The 27,719-nt window shown below is 35.6% G+C and overlaps 1 protein-coding gene across 6 annotated transcripts in view; it reads left to right on the forward strand.

Moving 5' to 3' along the window:
* The window catches only part of SUGCT (succinyl-CoA:glutarate-CoA transferase), a 719,436-nt gene that overhangs the window by 22,324 nt on the left and 669,393 nt on the right, over window positions 1-27,719 (forward strand). For all 6 annotated transcript variants that reach the window (XM_033088468.1, XM_033088470.1, XM_033088472.1 and 3 more), the window contains exons 4-6: window positions 5,310-5,395; window positions 5,932-5,982; window positions 12,293-12,413. In XM_033088468.1, coding sequence (XP_032944359.1) covers window positions 5,310-5,395; window positions 5,932-5,982; window positions 12,293-12,413 — 258 coding nt within the window. The remainder of the gene's footprint in view (window positions 1-5,309; window positions 5,396-5,931; window positions 5,983-12,292; window positions 12,414-27,719) is intronic.

Genomic DNA, 27,719 nt, shown 5'->3' on the forward strand with positions numbered 1-27,719 from the left:
GTGTTCATCACTCTTTTTCCACAGGTTGCTCTCTTTTCCTTAACTCCCCTGCCCAATACATTTTAGTATTCTTATTATATATTGAATTATTTTGGGTTTTGAGGTAGTTATTCAACACAAATATGAGGAAAAGTGACTTAGCAGTATTTTCAAATTTTAGTAGAGAACTAGTCACTTTTTGTGTCCACTTCTCCAGTTCTATAATTAAATAAAATTTGGTTGTAGTTTTCTGACTTAGGACTTAAATTATTATTATTTGTGTATTCAAAGAGCATATCAAGCTTAAGTATGTTCTTCTAATTTTAGAGTTAGTCATTAGGTGTTAGCTCCATGACTCCAGGGCCAGGCAGTTTACATGAATGAGTGAAGTAGACTGGGTGTTCCAGGGTTGTCACTAGTAGGCAGGGATATGAGGATAGGCATGTTGGTCTTTTGTTCACTGCTGTGTCTGCTCTGCAAAGAACAGTGTCTGTGACCTTGGAGATGCCTAATAAATATTTGCTGAATGAGTGAATGTGCTAAAATATCAATTAAGAAAGACAGTCTGAATTTTTATATGAGATCTCCAGATTTTGAAATCATGGCAGCTAGTTAAAAACTTTAAATTGTGTGTGGGTCAAATAAGGTATGTCTCTCCATTTGCCCATTTTACCAGTTTGTGACCTTTAATGTTTATTTCCTGTCATGTGCTGTTGGCATCGATCCTGTGCCTCTCTAAAACCCTGGTTGTATACCAAGGACAGGTGGGGCAGGAAAGCCGAACAGCCCTCTAATTTTTATTTCTGACATTATGTCCCCCTGAGATATGAACACGTACATTGAAAATAAACTGTTTGATTTTAACTTTATCTTGGCATTGCTTCATTAAATTTTTTTTTTAATGTGTTGGGAACTGCAAAATAATGGAAGTGTCTGGACTTTCTCTTGACTGTGAGAGGTCCTGTCTAATCTTGAAGATCCAGATTCACACATGCATTTTCCATGAGGCCTCTGCTGGTTTCCTGCTAGAAGATTCCCTGTGTGGGCTCTTGGAGTTTGTTTTTTCCCAGCTGTTTTGAACATGCTATTTTGTTTGATACTTATCATTTATTGCTTTGTGTTATCGGTTCATCTTCCATTAGAATTAATGCTTCTTTTTCCTCTGTCCTGTGTCTTCTGTTTCTCTTGTGAGTTTTTTTTCTTAAATAAATGAGTCCATTTTAGTCACTGGTTGTGTTTTCCAAAAGGCTGCGTCTATTTTTCTTTGTCTATTTCAGAGGGCTAATAGATTAGGTACTGTGTTTCCCTGAAAATAAGACCTAGCCGGACCATCAGCTTTAATGCGTCTTTTGGAGCAAAAATTAATATAAGACCCGGCATCTTATCTTATCTTATCTTATCTTACCTTACCTTACCTTACCTTACCTTACCTTACCTTACCTTACCTTATCTTATCTTATCTTATCTTATATAATATAATATAATATAATATAATATTATATTATAATAAGACCAGGTCTTATATAAATTTTTGCTCCAAAAGACGCAGTAGAGCTGCTGGTCTGGCTAGGTCTTATTTTTGGGGAAACACGGTATATCATTAAAATGAGATTGAAATTTAGGCTTTAACTTACATTCACAAATTCTCTTTTGGGGGGGCTAGTGATAGATTCTTCAAATGTAATCACATATAGAGTGATTAGTTTCTTACCTCAATATTTAATCTGAACTTAGGAAATTCTTAAGTGATGCATTTAATTATTGATTCATTTTCTGAGTTCTATCTGTGTTTTTTGCCAGTTGTTTATTGTGCAAGAAAACTTTTTTCTGTTAATTATTTCTGTCTTTGAATCAAACACAAATACATTTCAGAATTACTTGAAGTAGATGTCTAGACTAAAATACCCTATTTTTTGATGTTTTTAAACTTTTATTTTGAAGCAAGACCTGGACAACTAAAATTTTATTGTAAGATAGTACTTTAAATTAACTGAATTTGCTAATCAGTAACTTATTTTGCCTTTTCTGATTTGTTGTTGCTACAGACCTTTTTTATTTTATTAAATTTATTGGGGTGAAATTGATTAATAAGATTATGTGAGTTTCAAGTGGACAATTCTGTAATACAGCCTCTGTAAATTGCATTGTGTATTCACCACCAAAGTCCAGTCTCCTTCCGTCACCGTATATTTGACCCTCTTGACCCTCTTCTACCTCCCCACCACCCCCTTTTCCCTCTGGTAACCACCATACTGCTGTCTGTGTCTATGAGTTTTTGTTTGTTTGTCTTGTTTGTTCGTTGCTTTCTGTTTTATATCCCATATGTGAGCGAAGTCATATTCTTGACCTTTTCTATCTGACTTACTTCGTTTAGCGTGATATTCTGAAGATCCATCCATGTTATTGCAAATGGCAGTATTTCATCTTTTCTTATGGCTGAGTAGTATTCTGTTGTATATATGTACCACATGTTTTTTATCCAGTCATCCATTGAAGGACAGTTAGGTTGTTTCCATGTCTAGGCTACAATGAGTAATGCTGCAATGAACATAGGGGTATGTATACCTTTATGATAAATATTCTCCAAAATTTCAAGTAGATACCCAGAAGTAGGATTGCTGGGTGATAAAATAGTTCTATTATTAATTTTTTGAGGAACTTCCATACTGTTGTCCATAGTGGCTGTACCAATTTACATTCCCACCAGCAGTATATCAGGGTTCCCTTTTATCTACAATCTTTCCAATGCCTGTTATTTCTTATCTTGTTGATAATAGCCATTGTAACAGGTGTGAGGTGGTATCTCATTGTGGTTTTGATTTGCATTTCCCTAATAGATAGTGAAGTTGAGCATCTTTTCATATATCTGTTGGCCTTCTTGGGAGAACTGTCTGACTTTGTATGTCTTCTTGGGAGAACTGTCTGTTCGTGTCCTCTGCCCATTTTTAAATTGGATTTTTTTGTTTTTGTTGTTGATTTGTTTGAGTTCTTTATATATTTTAGATATTAGGCCCTTATTGGAGGTGTTGTTTGCAAATATCTTCTCCCATTCAGTTGGTTGCCTCTTTGTTTTGTTGATGGTTTCTTTTCCTGTGCAGAAGCTTTTTTAGTTTGGTATAGTCCCATTCATTTATTTTTGCTTTTATTTCCCTTGCCTTTGAGGTCAAATTCATAAATTCCTCTTTAAGACCAAGGTTCATAAATTTAGTACCTGTGTTTTCTTCTATATATTTTGTTGTTTCAGGTTTTATATTTAGGTCTTTGATCGATTTTGAGTTAATTTTTATGTATGGTGAGAAATAGTAGTCCAGTTTCATTCTTTTGCATGGGGCTTTCCAATTTTCCCAGCACCATTTATTTAGAGGCTCTCTTTTTTATTGTATGTTTTTGGCTTCTTTGTCAAAAATTATATGCCCATTCATATATGGTTATATCTCATAAAATAGCTTTCAAGGTAAAAAAGGTAACTAGAGGTAAAGCTGGACATTTTATAATGATAAAGGGGACAATATATCTAGAAAACATAATGCTTGTCAATATATATGCAACCATTCTAGGAGCACCAAAATGTATAAAGCAATTACTAACAGAACTAAAGGGAGAAACTTTTTTTATTGTGACAAAAGTCACAATTATATGAGGGAACCTAAATATCCCATTGCCAGCTATGGATAGATCATCTACACAGAAACTCAATATGGAAATATCAGCCTTAAATGACCCATTAGACCAAATAGACATAATTGATGTTTACATAACCTTTCATCCCAGAATACCAGATTATACATTCTTCTCTAGTGCACATAGAACATTCTCAACAATTGACCATATGCTGGAACATAAAACTAACCTCATCAAATTTAAGAAGACTGAAATCATACCAATCATATTCTCCAACCACAGTACTTTGAAATTGGAAATCAACTGCAAAAAGAAAGAGGGAAAAACCACAAATATATAGAGATTAAACAACATGCTACTAAACAATGACTCAGTCAAAGAAGAAATAAAAGGAGATCAAAAGATACATAAAGAATGAGAATAACAATACGCCATGTCAAAATTTTTTGGATACAACAAGATTGGTAATAAGAGGGAAGTTATATCATTACAGACCTATTTCAAGAAAGAAGAAAAAGCTTAAATAAACTAACATTTCATTTTAATGAACTAGGAAAAGAACAAATGAGGCCCAGAATCAGTAGAAGGAAGGGAATAATAAAAGGTAGAGCAGAATTAAACAATAGAAAACAAAAAGCCAATAGAAAAAGTTAAGGCAACAAAGAGCTAGTTTTTTGAAAAGATTAATAAAATTGATAAATGTGTGGTTAGACTCACTAAAGAAAAAAGAAAAGACTCAAAATCATAAATGAGAGGAGAAGTTATGATGTACACCACAGAAATACAAAGGACTGTACGAGAATACTATGAAGGACTATATGCCGCCAAATTCAACAACCTAGAAGAAATGGACAAGTTCTTAGACATATATAAACTTCCTAGACTGAATCACAAAGAACTGAAAAATCTAAATAGACTGATCAACAGTAAGGAAATTGAAACAATCATCCAAAACCTCCCCAAAAGCAAAAGTCCAGGACCAGATGGCTTCACTAGTGAATTCTACCAAACATTCAAAGAAGATTTAATAGCTCTCCTTTTCAAACTTTTCCAAAAATTGAAGAAGTGGCAGTATTTCCTAACTCATTTTATGAGGCCAAGATTATTCTGCTATCAAAAACTTGCAAGGATAACACAAAAAAGAAAATTGCAGACCAATATCTCTGATGAACACATATATAAAAATCCTAAACAGAATTTTTTTACAATTTATGTATCATTGTTCTATACCTAGGCTGAGATGCCATTTTATTGTAAAGGCTAACTGATCATTATTCTGATTTAAATAATATTTAACAAGCATCTTCTGTAGACTGAACATTTTCTTTGCATATTTAATACCAAGAAACACTTAGAAAGAGCTGACTGATTTGCTTGCCAAAAACAGAGTAATTCCCCCTCCCCCCGCCAAATTTGCCATTAATGAAATCTGAAGACTGCCAGTAGGACATTACTTTCTGGATTTTGACTTTCAGGGGTGGATTTTAGTGAAAGAGGATTTAGGAAGGATTTAGTGATTAACATGAACAGGTAAAGATTTTGGACAGTCTGACTCGCTCCTATGGCCTTCTCTAGGTTTTTAATTTCACTGAATTGAGTAGATTTTGTTCAGGCATCTGTGAATGTACATATATGATGAGTGAGCCTGTTGGTTTGAAATGTCTCATGATATTTTAGAATTAAAAACTAATAGCTCATATTATTTTCAGGAGCTGGTGATGATACACGAACTTGGGGGCCACCTTTTGTGGGGACAGAAAGTACTTATTTTCTCAGTGTAAACAGAAATAAAAAAGTAAGAATATCATTCCTTTTTTTTTCTTTTGCTCTCTTTGTGTAATTTTCTTGTAATGACGAAACTTTTGATATCATCTTTGTTTGTTTGCACACTTTTTTGTAGATGCAACTAATATTTCACATAAGGTGAAATTTTATTCATTCACCAGTTACCAAATAGAAACAACAGAGCTTTTACTAATCTTCCTTTTCTACTAACTTAAAACATTTCATGAGACTTTATAATGGTTTTATAATGGAAATAGTTTTATTAAAATCGTTTAATGTGTCTTACATTTGTCATTATTTTGGAGATTGGTAATTGCCTAATATTTGGTATTATTATTTGAAGAATTTTTACTATAATCCTTGCTACAGTGTAACATATCTAAATTGCAAATAAAATCAGTAAAGATGATTTAAATGTTCCTTTGGGAGGAAAATACATTTGTTTTTAGAGGAGAATCTATCATATGAATGGCTCCCTTGTTGAACTGTCAGTAATAAAGAAAAAACTTTTTGATACCATTTTAACATATATATTTTAATTTTTAGAGTATAGCTGTTAATATCAAGGATCCAAACGGGGTGAAAATCATCAAAGAGGTACAGTATGCTCAATGGAGGGCCTCTTACCACCTGGGTTGTAATTAGGGATTTGAACATCGCAGTAAAAGTGTTATAAATTTTATTTCATTGACAATCTGTAATTTTGCTGTAAATGCCATTGTAGAATTTAATTTTACTTTTAGAGAGAGTATAATTTTCTTTATAATTTCTTGTATATTGTGTATCATGTTTCTCCATGAGGGTGTTCAATTGTAGTACTAACTACCATTTACTGGGTGCCTACACTATATCCGATCATAGGCGTGGGCACGTTAGTTAGATTATTTCCTCAAATCTTCAGAATTTGACTTTGTGAATGAGGTATTAGAATCCTCATTTTCACAGCAGGGAAATGAGTCTTATGGGGCTTAAGTTATGCTCTAAAGATCACATAGCTAGTAAAGGGAAGAGCTGGAATTTGGACTCTGGGTAACACCATGTGAGAGCCCAAAGCTATTTTAAACATTCAAATGGCCAGTATGTCCAGACCTGATCTATTATCTTTCCTTCAGGGGCAGGATTACACAATGGTTTGGGGCATACCTTGCATTCCACTGCTGAGATTCAAGTCCCTTCTCTATTTATTAGCTATGTGACTTCAGGCAGGTTACTTAAGTTCTTTATGACTCTGTTTCCTTATCAGTAAAATGGGGATAATAATAGTACCTACTTAGGGTTGTTGTTAGAATTGAGTTATGTGTAGGAGAGTGCCTCCCATAGTCAACACTCATTAAATAGTCATTATTGTTATTGTTTCTGATGCACATGAAGTTGGATTCATCATGTGAGATAAAACTTATTTGCCATCCTTGTTCAAGTTTAAATGTAATCTAATATATATATGTCTATTTGATTAGAGACCAAATTCCAAAATTTGTTTTATACCAAATCATTAACTTTGATATTGCTCTTTTGCTACTTTCCTTTCTGTTTGGCTGATTGAAAGATAACTTATTAAGATGCGAATCCGTGACCATCCACTTTGGTTCTGTTGGATCAATCCAGCAAATTTAGAATTTTTGTTTACTAGATATGTTTTGAACCCAAAGCTTGATGATTGTCCTGATCTTACTGTGTTTTTTCCTATACCTTTTCTATAGCAAAATTTAATTTTTTTGTTTTTTCTTTTTCAGTTGAAACTTAGCGTGATTTTTCTAAATTGTTCTTCATTTCCTTGTAGCCCTGCTCTGTTTTTCTATAGTGGCTACTCTCACCTCAACCCAACTCCCACTGTCTTCATTTTCAGGTTTTTTTTTTAATCTTCTCAGTAGTTATTATTATTATTATTATTAGTAGTAGTAGTAGTAGTCGTAGTGTTTTATCTAAGAGATTGTTCTTTCCTTAATTCTTCTCTTTCTGTTCTCAATTTCATCTTCAATGTTCACAGTTTCTACTTCTTTGCTTTCTTTTCAGGACATTCTGATATTTTATCCTGAATAGTCAAGGTTTCAGATTTGATTGAACAAATACTTTACAATTTCAGTAGGGCTTCTTGATGAGGCAGTGTTAGGTGGAATTCATAACTCTTATTACTACTGTGTTTTCCCGAAAATAAGACCTAGCCGGACCATCAGCTCTAATGTGTCTTTTGGAGCAAAAATTAATATGAGACCTGGTATTATATTATATTATACTATATTATATTATATTATACCAGGTCTTATATTAAAATAAGACCGGGTCTTATATTAATGTTTGCTCCAAAAGACGCATTAGAACTGATGGTCTGGCTAGGTCTTATTTTCGGGGAAACATGGTAAGATATCAGTGTATATTTGAATATTTTAGGCTTACAGGTATAATTATGACCAAAATAAATAAATTGCTGGGACTTCCTTTTCACTCTCCTTTGATCCTGCCAGTGTCCTCCACCAGACTATAACAATTTTAAATCAAGTTTCATTGTGGGCTTGATTTCTCCTCATGTCTGATTGATAACAATAAAGTACGTTTCAACTCATATTAAACTTAGATTGTCTGGGGACATTATTCATGGCTATGGTTTTTAGTTGGTTATATCATTCGTAAGTTATTTATCTTACTGCCTGGAGGAAAAATTATTTTTGCCTAGTTTTTTTATTCTTTATGGCGTGGATTTCTTTTTTGGCCTTAAGAATAGCAAAACAACCTCTGCATTCAGACCTTGGTGGCTATGACTGCTAATAAAACGAGTCTAGTTTATAGAAATGGTTCCAAAGTGTTATACAAAGCAATCAGCTGGATACATGAGCGTTCCAAAAAATATGACTCCTTTGTCAACTAGGTTAACCAAAAATATGTTGTCTGAAAAATAAAACTCAGCTTAGAAAATCTGTGTGGAGCCTGGTATTTTCATGACAATATGATTTGATAACTTTGTAACATGTTGTCTGTATTTTAAATAATTCTCCATGTTAATTAGTTGACACAAAATATCCATGCTGTGTGCATGAATAATGGTCCACAGAGTAATGTCATAGGTTTTACTTTCCTCCAGCATTTTATTATGAAAAATTCAAATATAAAGAAGTTGAAAGAACAGTATAATAATCAGCTCTCATTTGCCCTATCCCTAGATGCAACAATTTTAACATTTTCCTATATTTGCTTATTTACATATGTATACATATATATATTTGTGTTTATGTGTGTATTTTGAACTACTCAAAAATAAGTGGGAAGTGTTATGAAACTTTGCCCTTAAATCCTTCAGAATACATCTCCTATGAATAAGGATATTCTTCGATATAACATTTAAAAATTATTTTATGATTTTTTTTCACTCATAATGTTAAATTATTATCATCTCTTTCACCTCTATTTCTAACCTTGCTCATCCATTCTGTTCCTAAATTATATTCTGAAGAGAACTCAGAATCTGATACTCTATATTTCAAATTGATTCTAGTTCTTATTTACTCTGTCACTGGAAGGAAGATTTATTTTTTTTACACCCTTTTAGAAAGAAAAAGATGGTGCATTCTCTAACTCATGCAAAATTGTGCTTGTTTTTATTCTGGGCAAGATTCTAGAATAGATTATTAGGTAATTTGTGACCTCCTAGGTGAAGAAGAGGTGATGACCAGTAAAACTGGAAACCAGTATTTTTTTTCTCAGTTTATTTCCTAGTAGCTTATTGTGTCAGGGAAATGCAGTAAACATTTGGTCTCCGCTGAAGCAGTTGAGTTGTATAAGACTTGGAGATAGCGTAGAGATCAGTATAACTCAGAGAAAGTTTTCTGATGACTCTGATTTTATCACTGTTTTGAATTTTTATGAATGACTTTACTAAAGCTATAGGGGACATACAAGTACATGATCTTGAAATGGGCGAATGTCCTGAAACAGAGAGGGAGAGAGAATGTGTTGAATGACAAACTCATGAAGAATCAGAATCTAGTAAGTGGCTAGTTTTTACTTATTTAAAACAAATATTTATAAATTGGAGAAAAGAATAATTTCTTCCCTACATACTCTTCCAGGAATATTTTATCAATAAATATCAGTGCATACATATTCTTGGGTATCATAAAAAACTACTTGGGCATCTTTATCAGTAGAAATCTTTCGCTCTTAAACTCAACTTTTCCATATTTTTTTAAATAACATTGTAGCGTCAGACTACATGGTACTCTGAACACATTTTTAATTAAATTTTTTTTTTCTTGTTGCATAAGCAATGTCTGTTCATGGGCAAATAGATTAATATTTTAGTGTATCCTATCACATCTCTTTATGCCCTTGTGTACCAATTTCCCCCCCAAAACATGAGATAATACCATGTATATTATTTTTTTAATCTACTTTTTTTGGGTTAATTGAGATATTTAGAATAATTTCTGTTAGCATAGGTTATTCATTATATCTATATTTTTGTCTTATTGAAACAGTGATTTTGTTTGTGGTCCATCTGAATACTTTATGTGAATTGAGATGTGATGTAGGATTCCATAGAAGTCTAAATATACAAATGCCCTATGTAGTTAAAAAATTTGTTTCTGTTGTGGTAAAATATATATAATATGAAAATTTCCATTTTAACTATTTTTAAGTTTACAATTTAATGGCATTACATTCATAATGTTGTACAACCCATCACTACTATTTCTAAAATGTTTCATCACCCCAGATAGAAACTCTTATCGATTATATAATAACTCTCTAAGAACTCCATTTCCCTCTCCCCCAGCCCCTGATAATAGCTAATCTACTTTCTGTCTCTGAATTTGCCTATTCTGGATATTTCATATGAGTGAAATCACACAACATTTCTAGTTTTCTGTCTGGTTAATTTCACTTAGCATCATAATCTTTTCAAGTTTCATCTATTATGTTTTTCCTTTTTATGGCTGAACAATATTCCACTTTATGGATACCTCTGTCTGTTGATGGACACAGGTTGTGCCCACCTTTTGGCTCTTGTGAATAATGCTGCTATGAACATTTACATACAAGTATCTCATTGAGTCACTGTTTTTGATTATAGCCAGGAGTGAAATTGCTGGGTCATATGGTAATTCTATGTTTAACTTTTTGAGGAAGCCACACAGGGCTTTTTAAAATTAAAAATAATTTATTAAATGTTATTTGCATAAAGTACTATATCATGCACCGTCCAGAAATCATGCAGTGAGAGATGACCAGTGTAGAAGCCTAGATGTGTCTGATGTAGTTTGTTTTCTTTAGTGCTTGAAGGAATGCCCTGTAAGTAGTAAATAGAGGTACAAAGAAATGTGTAGAATAAAGTGATGTGTAACTGTAGCTTTCTGTTTTAGTAATACTAAAATCTGCCCTCTGTCCAAATCCCCAAGCAATACTTGGTAGAATCATTAATAAATGCACCTTTATTGGGACTCTCCCGTAGCATGCTGCCATGGAGTTGCCCATAGGAGAAGTAGCTCAATGTTAATTGGCACCTGAAATTTGGAAAGGATACCTATATGGCTTGAGATTTGGGGTGCATACTTAAGCTTTTCTGTCTCTGTCTGTATCTTAATCCATTTATCATTCCTCTTCTGCAGGTGGTCACCTGGTTCTGGTGCCTCTGTTTCAGGTGATCTCGAGGATGACAGCTTATTTCCTTATTTCCTTGAAATGTCTCCTAAGATTTCCCCCTTTTATCCTAAACTTGGTTAAGTCAGGAAATTCCATATACATACTCCAAATTTGGTGACACAATAATAGACAAGCACTCAATTTATTTATGTGTTTCCATCTAAAGTTTATGTTACTTCAACCTTTTCCATTTAGAGCAGAGGTTGGCAAACTGTGTGGGCCAAATCAGGTTTATTTTTGTATGGCTCATGGAGTAAGAGTGGATTTTATATTTTCAAAGATTGTTGAAGGAAAATAAAGAAGAATGTGTGATACGTAATCTATGTGGTCTGCAAAGGCTAAAATATTTACTATTTGACCTTTTATGGAAAGAGTTTGCCCACCCCTGATGTAGAGTCTGATTCTTTTGCATTAGTTGCATGTTTGTGAATGTATCTACATCTATGTCAATATGGCTATTAAAATTTTTGTTAAACAATTATTAGGTACTTGGATGTGTTCAAGAATTAGTGTAATGAATTTCTCTGGGTGACCTAGAATAATTTATGTGATGACTTTAAAAGACTTTAAAAGACACGTAGTCACAATTGAAATTTTGAAAAGAATTTTAAGATTAAGGTTTTCAATGGTTCGTTGTCCTCTAATTCCTATGGCAATGATCTTGGAATCAAAATCTATGTCTTGTTTCACTGGGTTATAGTTTAATAGATTTTCAAAAATGGTTCGTTAGTTAGATTTAAAACTTTTTGGAAAGAAAGCATCTGAAAAGTATGGAAACATTTCAGAATCACGTTTACATGTGTTAAGTGCCTATATGTACATGTTGTAATGAGTAACATCAGTTAACAAGGATGAAGAATAGTAGAAACATTATATTTAGTTTTTTATAAAGGGTTTAAAAAGATGTTTTTCATATATTTTATTATATACTTATATTCTAATTTTTCTACCTAAACTTCTGAAAATATATTTGGACCATGTAACTTAGATATTTCTTACATTTAAGATAAGCAAAATCCATTTAATACCATGGTATTTACTGAAAATTTTAATAGCCATGGTTTTATTGGCAGTAATACCTCAAGTAGTTGACCAGTGCCTTTATGTTGATCTAACTCTACTTTGTAATTTTACTTTTCCTGTGATTTTTATGGACTATTACAAAAGTGAGTGTCAGTCGTGTTTACTGAAATTAGAATTCTAGAATGTGGGGATTTGTTGAAAGTTTGGAAGTCCTTTGAGGAGTCTGACTCATCTTTACCTCTTCTTTCAGCTTGCAGCTATTTGCGATGTATTTGTGGAAAACTACGTCCCGGGCAAACTATCCACCCTGGGCCTGGGGTATGCAGACATAAACAGGATCGCCCCGCACATCGTCTACTGCTCCATCACAGGTATGGCAGTCCCACTCTCAGAGGACGGGTTTCCAGTTTCTGGTTTTCTTTGTCTATAAGAAACCTCTTACTAGTGTTGGTTTTCTTGAAGCTGTTCTGCTTTCCCTCTCCTCCAAAGCCATTTTAGGTTGCTGAAAATTAACCATTAAAGAACATTAATCTAAATGAATATTTTTCGTATATTTATTGGTAAATTATATTTTTGTGAGTTGTCGGCCTATAATTTTTGCCAACTGTTTAAATTGCTATTTTGCAAACATATGCAAAATACCGTTATTAACTCATATATAGAATTACAGTTGAAATGTTAATGAGCTTATGATAACATAGGAACTCAGCATATCCCTTCAATATATTCAAAAGTGCTAAGCCACATGAAGGAAGAAAGTGCTATAAAGTCTTCCAGATTGTTCAGCCCTCATATTGAACCTCATATATGTGTGTTTGTGTATGTGTTTAGGCCAAAGGGAAAAAACAGTCATCATATTCATTAGTTTTACATATTTTATAAGCACGTAACTATTAGTTAGGGATGTGATAAAGTGGCTCTGAAAATTGAAAGTTACCTTAAGAGTTTTTGTCAGAAAAATTCATATTTTCAGTCTTCATTCCTTCATTCATTCATTCACCAAATACTTACTGCAGGCCTGTTATCTGAGGGCATTGTTCTAAGGTTCTGGTATACAGCAATGGGCAAACCATATCCGTGCTCGCAAGGAGATTTGCATTCTAGAGTAGGGAGACAGGTAATCAATAAGTAAATAAATACACTTTTTTTGTTTTTGAACTTGAGTTTGGTAGTTTTAAAGACTAATGAGAGAAATAAAACAGGGCAAGGGGGGTGGGGTGAAGAGGATGTATTTTATACTGGGAGGTGAGAAAAGCCTTCATTGATAAGGTGGCATCTGAGCAGAGACCTGAATGAAGTAAAGGAGTAAGTCGTATAGATATTGACAGAGGGGGAACAATAAGTGCAAAGGACCTGAGGTAGGAATGTGTGGGGCATGTTTGAGAACAAGCAGGGATGACTGAAGCAGCCTGGGTGAGGGGGAACGTAAAGGGAGAAAGTCAGGCGATGTTGGTTAGCAAGATCTTAAAGGGCCTCTTAAGGAATTTGACTGTTACTCTGAGTCAGATTGGAAGCTACCGGAGGGTTTTGAGTAGAGGAGTGATGTGACCTGATGTATTTTTAAAAGGATCATTCTAGCTACCGTGTTGAGAACAGACTAGAGGACAAGGCTGCAGATGGAAGAACTACGTGTTACAGACAAAACTATTGAAATGTTCTAGACGAGCAGCGATGGTTGCTTGAATTAGGGTGATAGTGGTGGAAGTAGTTGAAGGGTGACAGGATTCTGAATATGTTTCCAAGGTAAAGGGGATAGGATTTGCAGAAAGATTAGATGTGGTAGCAGAGAAAGAATACACATGGCCTGAGCAATTAGAAGAATGGAATTGCTATTTGCTGAGTTGAGTAAGACTGTAGAAAGAAGTTTTGGTAGGGAAAATGTTAAAAGTTTGGTTTTGAAAGTTTAGAAGTCCCTTAAGACGTGTGACTCACCTTGTGATGCCTGTTAGATATGCAGGTGGAGATGTAAAGTAAGGGATATGGCTTGAGAGTTGAAGGGAGATGTAAAGTTTGGTAGCTGTCAGCAGCTAGATGGTATTTGAAGCCTGGCTGAAATCATTTAGAGAGCGAATGTAGACTGAGAAAGGAGAGTCCGAGCGGCTCAGCCTGATGCCCTCCAATGACTAGGTGTTTGGGAGCTGACAAGAACACAGTGAAGAAGACTGAGAAGGAATTGTTAGAGAGGTGGGAGGAGAACCTCTGGAAGCCAAGTGAAGAAAGTGTCTATTTTTACAGACAATTTAAGCTTTAAAGTGTAGACGTTTAAGCAGAAGGGCCTAGAACATAAAGCATGTATAGACCGGAATGACTTGCAGCTCCTGAATTCACTGTGCTGCCTTTCACTTCAGAGCCTTTCCATGTCATGTTCCATTACTTGGAACTCTATTCTCCAACCACACCTGCTGACTCTTTGTCCTTTAGCTCTCGCCGTGAAAGTCATTCTGGGCAGCCTTTGTTGGTCCTTGAAGATTGGGTGGGGTGTTCTCTGTCACATTTTGTGTTTGCCTCTCTATTTGCCTGTCTCCCCCACTACCCTGTTCATTCTCAGTTCTATACACAGTGCAGAGCACATGGTAGGGACTCAACAGGAGTTTCTTGAATCAGTGAATAAATAAGCAGAACTTGATTAAAGAGTTTTTAATAGCTGCCATTTTTTTTGTGCAGTCCACTTTTTGGAGATGATACCGAGCTGTAAATATTATGTTCACATTTTCCAAATAAACTTTCAGAGGATAGCCTGGGGTTAGTGCATAGTTGGCCTAATCTGTTATTTCTTCTACAATTTGTCCATGGCTCTATATAGTGATCGTTACTGTAAGGTATCAAAAGAGCCTGCACCATGAAGTAAATATTCAGGTATTGTCGTTATGCGTTAGGTTTTTTCCTAAGACAGGTAGGGGAATTAATACATTTAAAAAGGTTTTAAAAAGGAACTAAGCCAAAATTTTCCTCCTTATATTATTTCAATAAATTTATCTTAAAATACATAGATATGTATAAATCTTGTTATACTGTAAAAGCCACAAAAACATGTTATCTTAAAGTATTTGTTACTCATAAAATAATAACTATCAAAATACTGTTTTCTGTGCATTCAGGTTGAGATATTTTGATACTTTGACTATGACATACTATTTTAGTATAAATGGTGCTTTTCACAATGTAATTATCTGTGTAGTGGTATTTTAAAGCTGGAACTGCAAAGTGTCACTGCTTGTTGTTATTTTAGATGATGAAGAGCCCAGCGATCATTCACTTCTCTGCTGAGTGAGCACGAGAGACAGGCTCTGTACATAGCAGATGCCTTGGGCACTAGATCTGACTCTTTCGTATGTACTATTTGATAGATCTGTAATCACACTTTCATTTTTGTGTCTCTATCAATATGTGAGACAGGAAGTTTTCCTTAAAATCTTGCAGTCCAGTGGAAATTCTGAGGTCTAAAATATTAAAATAGGTAAAATATTACCTCTGAATTGCCCTCTTAGCATAAAAATACTGCATATATGACAAATGCGAAATCTTATATGACAATAAATATTCTCATTCCCATGACTGTGGGTCGGCTTCAGTGGATCTAGACTGATCAGGTTTGGCTCCAAGTTGTAGGCTGGGCCTGGTCTGCTCTGTGTCTCATGCCCCTCAGATCAGTGGCTGCCCAATGCCCATTCTCCTCCTAGTGAAAGACAGGAGCATAAGAGAACAAGCCCGTTCTCACAAGCAAGGGTAAAGCCGCTGCTTACATCACCTCTGCTAATGGAGGAAAGTCACATGACCAAGCCCAATACCACTGGGCGATGAAATATATTCTACTCTAGTGGCAGGAACTACAAAGTCGCATGGCAAAGGACATGGATTCTGAGAAGAGTGAAGATTGGGAATGACAATGCATTTTATCACATCACCAAGCCAAGTAAAATGGGAAGTCTCACACTTCCCAAAGTTCTACATCTGTACCTAACTGTGGTTAGAGTCCAAAATTCCTCTGGGCCATGGCTTGTGATGGGAGAATCTCTCTTTTCTTTCAGTTCTCAAATCCTGCATTAACATTTTAGTGTGACAAAGAGCCTAGGAGATAGATTATATAATTCAGAAGTTCTCAGCTAAGGGGAAAATGGGGGTATCATATGCTTTTAAATGATAGGACTGGGGGAATAAGGGAGTGATGGAGAGAGGCATGTGTAGTCTGAAAAAACAACTCTCGTAATTCTGTAATCTCCTGCATCCACACACAATCATTAGAAAAACACCCATACAGTAAGTACCGTCTCCTTTATTTCCTGATTAGGAAACAGGTCTAGAATAGCTACAGTCCCTAAAGTCACACAGCTATGTAATGGCAGATGGGTTTAAAATTTAGGCTTCTTGCCTTAATATTAAGTGCCTCTGTGCTTTCCATTCTTAGACATATATCACTGTTAAGTGATGACATGAACTTTGTGATTACAAGACACTGAACAATTTTAGTTGAGAAAAATACATTTTTGCTATTCTCTTTCATTTGTTGTTAATCATATTTGCAATGGTGGGAGTCACCAAAAAATTTGCTCATCAGGGAGTCTAAATTTCAACAGATTCTTTTGGAAGCAAAGGTCATTTATGAGTCATGAGTTTGTGTGTATATAAAGCAAGGGCCATCTCTTTTTTAAAAGTTTGATATTCTTGGTAATCAATGTTTGTTTTTTTATTTTTTAGTAAGACTGATTAGATCAGTCTAAAGTTGCACATGTTGTTATTGAGACCCTAGACTTTCCTGATGTTTCCAGTGTTATTGCTGTCTTGTCAGTGCTGTCCAAGCCCAGATAGTCTGTTTTCACTCCCATGTTGGCCTTATTGCTGATGAGAGTAATCTTAGAATGGTTAGGAGATTTACTTTAACGCACTCTGACAGTTGTGTGGTTGAGATTGCCTCGGGCTGTGAAATCTGGTCTGCCAGACAAAAATGCTAGACTGATCACAAGGGAGGAAGGACCTGATTATTTTTATTAGCACAATCCTTTTATCATCTTAGAGGAAGCTGAGTATGAACAATAGGGGGCAGTGTTTAAAAAGCTATTTCACTAGGAATTTGTTTTTGAGAAAACTGTAGGGTTTCCTGTGTACTACTGGCTAGAGAGAATCTCTGAAAGGACCTATTTATATTTTGTAAAAAGTCTTTTTTAAGAGTGACCATTCTCTATCTCTCTGTGCTTTTAGAATTATATAAATATTTTCCACAACAACTTAATTTTAAATTGTGCCTTCTTTTCCTTGTATCTTCTGAGCATGTTACTAATTATAAAAATTTATCAGTAAGAATTCTCTCTACCACATGTTAAAATATTTATTTTTTTCCTTGTTAACTTTATTATTCTTTTTTTTTTCTTTCTAAAAGGATAAACATTGCATTTTGACTAGACTAATTTTGTGGTAGGAACATTGTGTATGCTTTTTAATAAAATTTTCTTTTTTTTTCTTTAAGGAAGGGGGTTTGCAAAGTACCTTTTTGATTTTTGTGAATCCCCAATGGCTCCAAGATTCCACTTGGGCCTCATGAGGTACTTTAGGACTCAATTTAGAGAGAACAGTACAGAGAGTTAGACCAATTCTTTAGTTTTAAATAGAAAAAGCCAGAGAGCTTCACTTATAAAACAAAGGAATAGCGCATATAAAAACAACGGAATAGCACGTATAAAAACAAATAGCCGTGTGATTTATGGATGATGTGATACAGAATTGCACAACTGAAATCTATGTAATTCTACTAACAATTGTCACCCCAATAAATTAAAAAATAAATAATAATAATAAAAAAAAAACAAAACAAAACAAAAAAAAAACAAATAGCCAAGACAGTTTTAAGGAAGAACATGGGAGGCAGGTTTGCCCTGTTAGGTGTGAAGACCTGTTATACAACCATAATAATAAGATTATGTGATATTGGCCGAAGAATAAAGAAATAGATCAGTGGCACTAAATGGAGAGGTCAGAAACATACTGGCACATATATGGAAACTTTTTTTTTTAGGGCTTATACTACAGATCATTAAAGGATGAAATATGCAGTAATTGATGGTAGAACAATTGGTTGTCTTTTTGGAAAACAATAAAATTTAATTTAGGGTTTATTCTATATAGTGAAATAATGTTTTTGGTTGACTTAAGCCCTAAATGTGAAAAGTAAAACTTTTAGAAAATATAGGAAAATGCACTTATTACTGTAGGGCAACATGCAAAAAGTACAAACTACAAAGGAAAAGATTGATAAACTGGACTATATTTTAAAACGAAAACTTTTATGCATCAAAAGCCACTATAAAAAAACAAGACAAGTCACAGACTCTTGGAAGATAAATGACAAAGGATTAATAACCAGAATAAAAATAAAACTTCTTTAAATCAAATAGAAACATGAGAAACAATTCAAGAGAAAAATGGGCAAGACCTAGAAAAGGAAACCTGAATGACCAGTAAAAAGTTTTTCAATTTCATTAGTCTTTAGAAAAATGCAAATTAAAACAAAAATAACATCCAAGAGATTGACAGACATTTAAAAGCCTGACAGTACCAAGTGTGGATGAAGCAAGGAACCCTTGAGCATTGCTGGAGGACTGTAAATTGATATTCATGTGGGGAAAGCGAATTGGGGGCCCTTTTGAGACTGGACATGAATCTACCCTATGACCTGGAGTTTCACTTCTAGGTCTGTTCCCATAGACACTCTGGAACATGCACAAGGGGAGACATAAAGAAGAATGTTTGTGGCAGCATTGTCTGTAATAGCAAAAAGGTGAAAATAGCAAGCATATTTCAATATGAACATGGATATATGTGTAATATAATGTGAGACTAGTTAGCAGTGGAAAGCTGAACTGGAATTACATAACATCAGTGTACATGAATTATACAAAGATAATAGTCAGTGAAGAAAGCAAGTTACAAAAGATGATACAGAATATGACAGTATTTATATAGTGTTAAAATTATACAAAATATTATGTTTTTTTGAGTAATTCACTCTTATGTGGTTAAAATGTAAAGACATATATGGTAATGAAAACTTCTAAATTTAAGAGAATGATTACCCCGGGGGGAGTGGGGAGGCAGGGACATAGGGCAGGGAATGGATATTCACAGGACTTCAGTTATATTTGCCAAATAAACATGAGTATTGTTATATTATTTCATGTACCTTCTTATAGGAAGTAAGAAGAAAGGTTCAGAAATGCTCACATCATTCCCTCTTCCCTCCGTCTGTCCCCTCCCACCCACTCCGACACATATTTCTCAAGCGTCTGTATATTCCTGGCTGTGCTGCATGTAGAGGGTGAACTTGGTGACATGTACAGGCAGACATGGTTCCTGTCTTTATGGAGTTTACAGCCTAGTGTTGGAGACATTTTCTTTATGGAGTTTACAGCCTAGTGTTGGAGACATTTTATAAAAAGTTGAAAATATAGTTTGGCATGTTGTAACAAACTGTGCTATTATGAAAGAATCGAATGGTACTGTGATGGAGATTAATGGAGGTGGGGATGGATACTGTAAATGGGGTGGTCCGGGAAGGCCTTTCTGGGGAGGTAACATTGAGTAGACCTAAAGTATGAGAAGAAGCCACCCATTCAGAGAGCAAGGGGAGGAGTGATTCGGGCAGAGAGAGTGTCAGGTGCAAAGGTCTGAAGGTGGGAAGACTCTAGATCCTTCTAATGGCTTAAGTGGGCCCGGACTGCCAGACTGGAGCAGGTGTGAGAAGACACTGCATGGGTGTGTAAGTACCCTAGCATACGGGAAGGGGTTAGAGGAGTAGAGGGGTTTGATGCAAGTTACATTAAAAATCATCTTTAGAAGAAAGAGGAATTAAATACTGGTTGACTCACTGAAGAACTTCCTCATAAACATTGGAAATTGAAATAAAGTTCCTGTTTCAGAGAGCAGCTACTAAGATAAAATATCTTTAGATTACTAAAGAAATCACTGCACTCACAGAGTCCCAGAGTCAGTAGCAGAGAATTTTGAGCTAGCAGCTCACCCAGCATTCATATCACGGCAGTGACAATACGAAACAGAACACACTGCAGTTGATTTCTTACGGAGTGAGTTATAGTCATCATTTTCTGTGTATTTACCACATAACCAATCTTCTAAAGAATAATTAGAAGTCTGCTTGCACTGTAAATCCATTAAAATTTTGAAGGGGAGAAAAAGAAGGAAGGGAGGGAGAGAGGAAGGGATGGAGTGTGGGGAGGAAGGAAGGAACAAAAGGGAAAGAATTAGAATTAAGTCTAATGGAGTAACAAGGGCAAGTTTTTTTAACCTCTAAAAATGATAATCCAGGTTAGTGCACAGGACATTCACATGGCATTATGCATCATTTCTAGATTGAATAATCAATATTGATATGACATTAAAATGGGTCCTCATAGTCAAAATAATTGGAAACCACTGGTCTGAATTATGAGTGTCTCTTCTATCAGGAAATAGTTTTTCCCCAGAATTTCATGGTGTTGTGGCCATCTGTCCCACTTTATAGTCAGTGATCCCAGACAGAAGGGTGGTTTGACGTATTTACCACTGCATACCAAACTCATTATTTAAACAAACAATGACACCGTCTCTGCAGAGGAAAAGAATATTAGCACATAAGTACAAGATTTCAAAACAGAGCCCATAAAGCTAGAGATGTAGATTATATTTTGTCTGTAGACATGGACTGACTCCAGAAAGTGACTTTATGCCTTCATTTTATCCCCCAAAGGCATACCCTTTTTATCTTTAAATACTTTTTACCCTTACACATATAACAGATGTGTCACACGAGCTACTCAGTGGCGTGTAAGCAGGAGCTTCATTCTTTCCCACCCTACCTCTGCAAACCTGCACTCTTGACTCATTTTCCTTGCTCATGGATGAAATCCCAGGCAAGTCCTATAGATTTTTTTCCACTTATTTCATTTAAAGTATTAAAAAGTCCAGTCCAATCTAAAATAAAGACTTCATACTCTTGTACAATTTATGACTTTTCCTTTCCCCAACTTGAGCCTGCCTTCTTGGAAGCCTGAAGAGGAGGGAGGTTAAAAGGGGGAGAGGGAGAGGGAAAAGGAGGGGGAGGGAGAGAGAAAGAGAGAAAAGAAAAGAAGAGAGGAGAGGAGAGGAGAGGAGACGAGACGAGGCCAGACAAGACGAGACGAGAGGAGAGTCAGAGTCAGTTTCTTCATTCTTCCATGATCTTTCTCTTCCTTATTGCTAGTTGCTGTTTGTAATTCCTTTAGAGTCAGGCCCCCTTAGGGAATTGCAAGTGAACTGGTACACAAACCCCATTATCTGACTGGTGTAGTTGGAGCCCTACATTGGAGCCTTCTGCGTGCGTGAAGATCAGTTGATGGCTCTTTGTCTTATGGGGCGCTTTGTAGGGTTGTCAGAGAGCTCAGACTGTACTCGTTCCCCTCTGGTCCCTGGGTTTTGGTAGTCCTCTATGCAGAGTCTATGTGTTCAGGGAGTCTTGTCATATAGTCTGTTCTCCTGAGTACAGTTCCTTTTAAATGAACTAGGTCTGCTCTCCTGATGGTCTGCGTGGCCCCCGGGGAAAGCTTCCTCTTCTTCACCATTTTAAGAAGTGCAGTTTACTCCCAAATCTGTTAGTTTTGCTGCTTTGAACTGATGTAACCGTAACCTCTTGCTTTGGTATGATTTTCAGCACATGTCAAGTTCTGAGGTAATTTCACATTCTCAGAACACAGGCCCAAACCTCGGATGCTCCTGTTGAAGTCGTTCTCATGTGGCCTGAAGTAAAGGGGAGGCTGTTTGCCCTCCACTGTGGCCGGTGACGTGCACAGCACACTGCTAACTCTTTCTAAGGAAAGCCTTGCTAAAGGCCTTCCTTTTCCACTTTTGCTTGCGTACCCTCAAATGGGTGATAATAAGATAAACAAAAATGGTTTTATAAGTTTTTAGCATGGCCTGCATTGTGTTCTGGCACTTAAGACATTTTTTCTGGGTTTGAAGTGTCAGCTGAAATTGAGACAAGAGTCCTTTTTGAACATTCTTAAACTCAAATTTTATTGAAGAAATATGTTGTTCAGGTGGGAAAGAATAACATTAAGTAGAGCAAACCAGAGATATCTGTCTTCAAAGTTTTTAAGTATGAAGAGATAATATTTAATAAAAGTGTTTTAACTAATTTTATGCACACTTTCAATTATTTAAACAGAAATGAAAAGGTCAAGTTTTTCCATATACGTAATTTCTAAATAAATGTATTTTCCCAATAGCAAATACCACTTTAAAACTGAAAATGAGTTGTTACTGGGATAAGGACAATTATTATACTTTTCCTTGGGAACTCTTTATGAAACTATGGGATTAAGAAAACTAAAAAAATAAAAGAAAATCTGTTGGACAGGAACATGGACGAAATGATACTCCATTATGTTAAAAGAGACAAAATCGCTCTTAAAAGAGCTCTGCTGGGTGTCATTATGGATATGCAGTAAGTACCATCTCATGACATGACTTTATACATAAATGTATGTTTGACCTACTCCAATTCCCAGATACTTTTATTTTTCTTAACAGTATTGATCTATAAAAGAGAAGCCCAAGACTTAAAAAGGAGGTTGAGCTGTCTTCTCAATGCTTTAAAACTCCAGAAGCAAAGACATAGCTTGGACTTAGAAATATGGTATAAATCTAGAATCAGTTGGTTTTACCTTTGGTCTCTGATTTCTAATATTCTCATATAAAGGCTCCCAATTTAAATAACCTCTTGGGGTCCAGCGACCAGCAAGATGGAAAAAGATGACAATGTTAGTTAATGTCAAAGCAGTAGTAATTTCAAAACCCTCACAAGTTGAATGTTTCATAGATCGTGCCAGATAACCGTGCCAAGACTTAACCACTATCCAAAAATCCTGTCGTCAGAACTGAATTGTTTCCCCTTGTGGTAATAGGCCTGGTAAATAAGTCCATAAATTTAAAGAAGCGACGTTAGATAAGAAGAAATGTTATACTTAAAAGGATGAAAAAAAATGTTAGATAAAATTTAGATGGCATTTATTTCATGAATGCTAATATTTTTTTCCATTTTTTGGGTAGCTTTCCAAGCGTTCATTACTTCAGTATAACAGCTTTCAGCCTTTTATTTAAACCGTAGTATCTTTAATCACAAAGGTCAAATGTATGTTGAGTAAGTGATAGTCATGTACCCTGAAAGATCAGGGAGGTCGATAGAATATCAGATTGTGGGATCAGCGAATATGATTTGTGAAGAACGTAAAACCCACAAAAGTTTATCAAATGAAAAATACTAAAGTTTAAAAACTTTGGCAGACTTGTTTGGTTATAAGAAAGAATACTCTAACAAATAACCCTATTAAAAAAGTGGGCAAAAAACTTGAGTACACATTTCTCCAAAGAGGAATGTGCCAATGGGCACATGAAAAGATGCTCAACATTACTATTCATTAGGGAAATACAGGTCAAAACCACAGTGAGATACCACTTCACACGCATTAGGGGGACTGTTACAGAAAAAACAAAACACCGAAAGTGTTGGTGAGGATGTGGAGAAATTGGAACCCTTATGTACTGATTGTGGGTATGTGAAATGGTGTAAACCACAATGGAGGTTCCTCAGAAAATTAAACATAGAATTACCACATGATCCAGCAATTCCACTTCTGAATATATTTCCAAAAGAACTAAAAGCAGGACTTCAACAGATATTTGCACATGTATGTTCATAGAGCATTAATAAAATGGTCAAAAGTTGGAAGCAATCTGGTGTGTATTGATAGATGGAGAAATAAAATGTAGCACATACATAAAATGGGGTATTATTCATCTTATTAAGGGAATTCTGATACGAGGTGTGGTCAATACGGTGAATGTTTAAATAAAAAGAAATTTATTATAGTAAAAGACACATTGCCATTAAATCCCCCTCAAAATACTCCCCCTCACTTCGAACACACTTATCCCATCATTTTTGCCACTTTCTGAAGCATTTCTGGAAGTCCTCTTTTGTGAGTATCTTTAGTTGCACTGTCGTGGTTGCCTCGATGTCCTGAATTATTTTGACTTTGGGGAAGAGCAAAGTCCCCAAATTTCACAGTGCCAGATCTAGTGAATAAGGTGGATGAGGACACACCGTGATGTTTTTATTTGACAGAAATTGCCGTATACCAGAAGTGATGTGTGACACGGAGCATTGTCATGATGGAGGATGATTTATGGCACACTTTAAAACACACCTTCTCTCAACTGTAGCTCACACCCAACTGACTGCACCGAACAAGTTGAAACTAGTCACACACTGTTACTAAGGTTTGAGTACCTCTTCCCGTATTGAAGGTCCCTGCCTTTCCATTGGATGGCACTTGGAAGCAGCAGCATTCACTGTATTTTGTGATCACGATGGAGAGGCTCCGTGTCACCCATTGCTTCTGGTACAGCACTTTCTCTTAAATAAAAACATTATGGAGGGGGATCAAATGTATGGTGATGGAAGGGGAGCTGACTCTGGGTGGTGAACACACAGTGTGATTTATGGATGATGTGATACAGAATTGCACACCTGAAATCTATGTAATTTTACTAACAATTGTCACCCCAATAAATAAAAAAAAAAAACAACACATTATGGTGTGTCCTCATCCACCTTATTCATGGGATCTGGCACCATGTGACTTCTGGCTCTTCCCCAAAATCAAAATGATTCAGGACATAGAGGCAGCCATGACAGTGCAACTAAAGACACTGTTTCAGAAAGTGGCAAGAATGATGGGATACGTGTGTTTGAAGTGAGCGAGAGTATTTTGAGGGGGATTAATTGCAATGTGTCTTACTGTAATATTTTTTTAAAAATGTAAACGTTCATCTTATTTTTTGACCACCCCGTACATGCTACACAATGGATGAACCTTGAAGAAATTGTGCTAAGTGAAATAATCTACTCACAAAAGGACAACTACTGTATGATTTCACTTATACCTAAAGTAGTCAAATTCTGTAGCATGCCAGGGGCTGGAGGGAGGGCAGTATGAGGAGTTATTGTTTAATAGATACAGAGATTCAGTTTGGGAAGATTAAAAAGTTTTAGAGATCGATGGTGGTGATGTTTACACAACAATGTAAATGCCACTGCACTGTACACTTAAAACTGGTTGACATGGTAAATTTTATGTTATGTGTACTTTATCAAAATTAAAAAATAGAAAGCAAAAAAAAGATTAAAAAAAACAAAAAGAGACTAGTCTAAGTCACAAGGTTTACTATGGAAGAACATAACATAATGGTAACATAGTTACAACCACATGAAAATGTTTTACTGTGTCATGAATAGTGGCCTACAAATACAAATATTTGATGACTAGGTATTAAATATATAAAACACTCCTTTGTTCAAGAATAAATTATTTCAAGGATTTTAGTTTGTATTTCTTTTTAATCTGATGGGATTAGTCTATATGTATTAGCACACAGTTGTCATTTGCTTTGTCAAATGAATTCAAAATGATTCTGGAGGCTCTGGCTAGAAATAAATGATAAAGACTTATTTGAGGGTCTTAGCATTTGCAAACTGGGAACACAGCTAGGCAAAAACCCAGAAGTGTTCCAAAGAAGAAAGAAAAGTTAAGCATTCTCTTAGTAAAAAGTACATTCTTGAGAAAAATCAGTCCTGTATGCTTAGCCTCTGGATTGGCTGGGATGAAAGTAATCCTCTAGATGATTGGTGGTCTGGAAAATGGATGTCTGGTGGTCTTGATATGTAAACATTCTTTCCTTCGTCCTTCAGGGGATAATCAGAGGGTTATCTAGAGATTTGATGTATATCCCAGCATTGATACAGGACTGGAAAGTTCAAATGTTTAATTTTCCAGGCTAAAGCAAGGATAGAATAATTTCCTTATACCTCAACCTACTTGATTTTAGTAATTTAGCAACTTGCCTCTAGTGACTCCATGTCACTTCTTCAATGTATTCCTCAGCTTCATACTCAATACTGACCAATACTCTATTTTTTTTCTTCTTTTTTTTTTTTTTGGTCAAAATTGTAACCCATATGCTAATTTTACATCTTTAGATTCTATCTTTATCATGCTGTTGACAATTTATCACTCTAATATTGTCTAAGAAATACTAAAAGGATTGAGGAAAGTATTTATTCATTTAAATGACTACTTTCTGAAGAGAAGACTTGCCTGTTAGGATAAATAGTTATAATCATGAGAGTTCTATGAGAATTGCTGATTTTACTTCAAGGTAAAGATATTATAATTATTTAAAATTTTTCAATTTGACAAATAAAATTTTATGGTCCCAAGTATTTCTAGGAAGGCACATTTCCCCTATTCCAGCTAGAAATTTCAGTCATGTTTCTTGCAGCTCTCCAAGGAAAGCCAAAATGGTAGTATGGGGATATGCTGTCACCTCAGTTAGACACATCCAGAATTTTATTTATTCTGTTACCATCCTTGTGTTTTGAATTCTCTGTTCTTTACCCACAATACCTTGGGCCCTTGCCTCCCACACACCCTCATTTCTGTTTCTAACCCAGCATATGGGTGCAGTGATTCCACCTAGCTGTACATGTTCGTGTCCACAAAAATAGCTCATTTAGATCTTTTACCTGTGAGAGGTTAGTTGAAGGTGCACGGGATCAGTTATCAGCAACAAAGTCTTCAGTCTTCATCTCTCAGTGTTTCCTTTGGTTTTCTGTTTCTTTGGATGGAATACTATATGCTTCTGCTCTCTAATCTCTTCACCATTTCAGATCTGGTCTGTCACTTGGATTTGAACTATTTTCTTACATCTGGAGGCCATGGAGATTACTGCACATAAGCCATTTGGTCCATCTTTTTTACTGTCTTGAGTCATGCAGTATCGAAAACAACCAAAGCTAATGTGAAAAGCATAGAACCAGAGACTGTGTGGCTCAAACACTTTTCAGGTGAAGATAGGAAGGAAAAAGAGGGAGATGGCATAGGGGGAATCTCACATTGTGAGATACAGCTATGGAGAGGCCAGTGTTACGTACAGTGTATTTCCCTTTCAGGCCCCCTCCCCCACCTGCCTTACCACTGCACCCCCAGTGTTTCATTGCATTCGTGCAGGTCCCCAACTCAGTTATCCAGACCAGGGGCCTTGAGGGGCCTGTGGCCAAATCTGAGCAGCTGTCTCCTTTTGAGAATAAAGTTTTATAGGCGCACAGCCATGCCATTCGTTTACATATTGTCTGTGGCTACTTCTGCATTGCAACAGCAGACCCCGCAAAGCCTGAAATATTTACTATCTGGCACTTAACAGAAGTTTGCAGGCCCCAGATCTAGAGCATGTGGTGTTTATGGCCAGAAGGCAGGGATGACACCACAGGATGGAGAGAAAAAAGTATTTGTTCCTTTTGAGTCTAGGCCCTGCGGACACTGAGGATAGAAAACGCATTCTGATGTTAAAGCCAGATATCTGAGTCCTGTGCCCACATTCCCAAGAATTAAAACAATTCTCTACAATTAAAATGATTACAGATGTAGTGAGAAATGGAAGCAGGACAAAAATTACATTTGGTTTGGCTTTTATAACAATATCTAATTTATTGAGTGTTTATTATGTGTTAGATATTGTGCTAAGCATTTATTAGGGATTACCTCATAAAAGAGAATACATAATTGGCATAATTTATGTATGTAGAGGCAAGTCTTGTT

This window comes from Rhinolophus ferrumequinum, chromosome 20 (assembly GCF_004115265.2).
Source record: "Rhinolophus ferrumequinum isolate MPI-CBG mRhiFer1 chromosome 20, mRhiFer1_v1.p, whole genome shotgun sequence".
NCBI lineage: Eukaryota > Metazoa > Chordata > Mammalia > Chiroptera > Rhinolophidae > Rhinolophus > Rhinolophus ferrumequinum.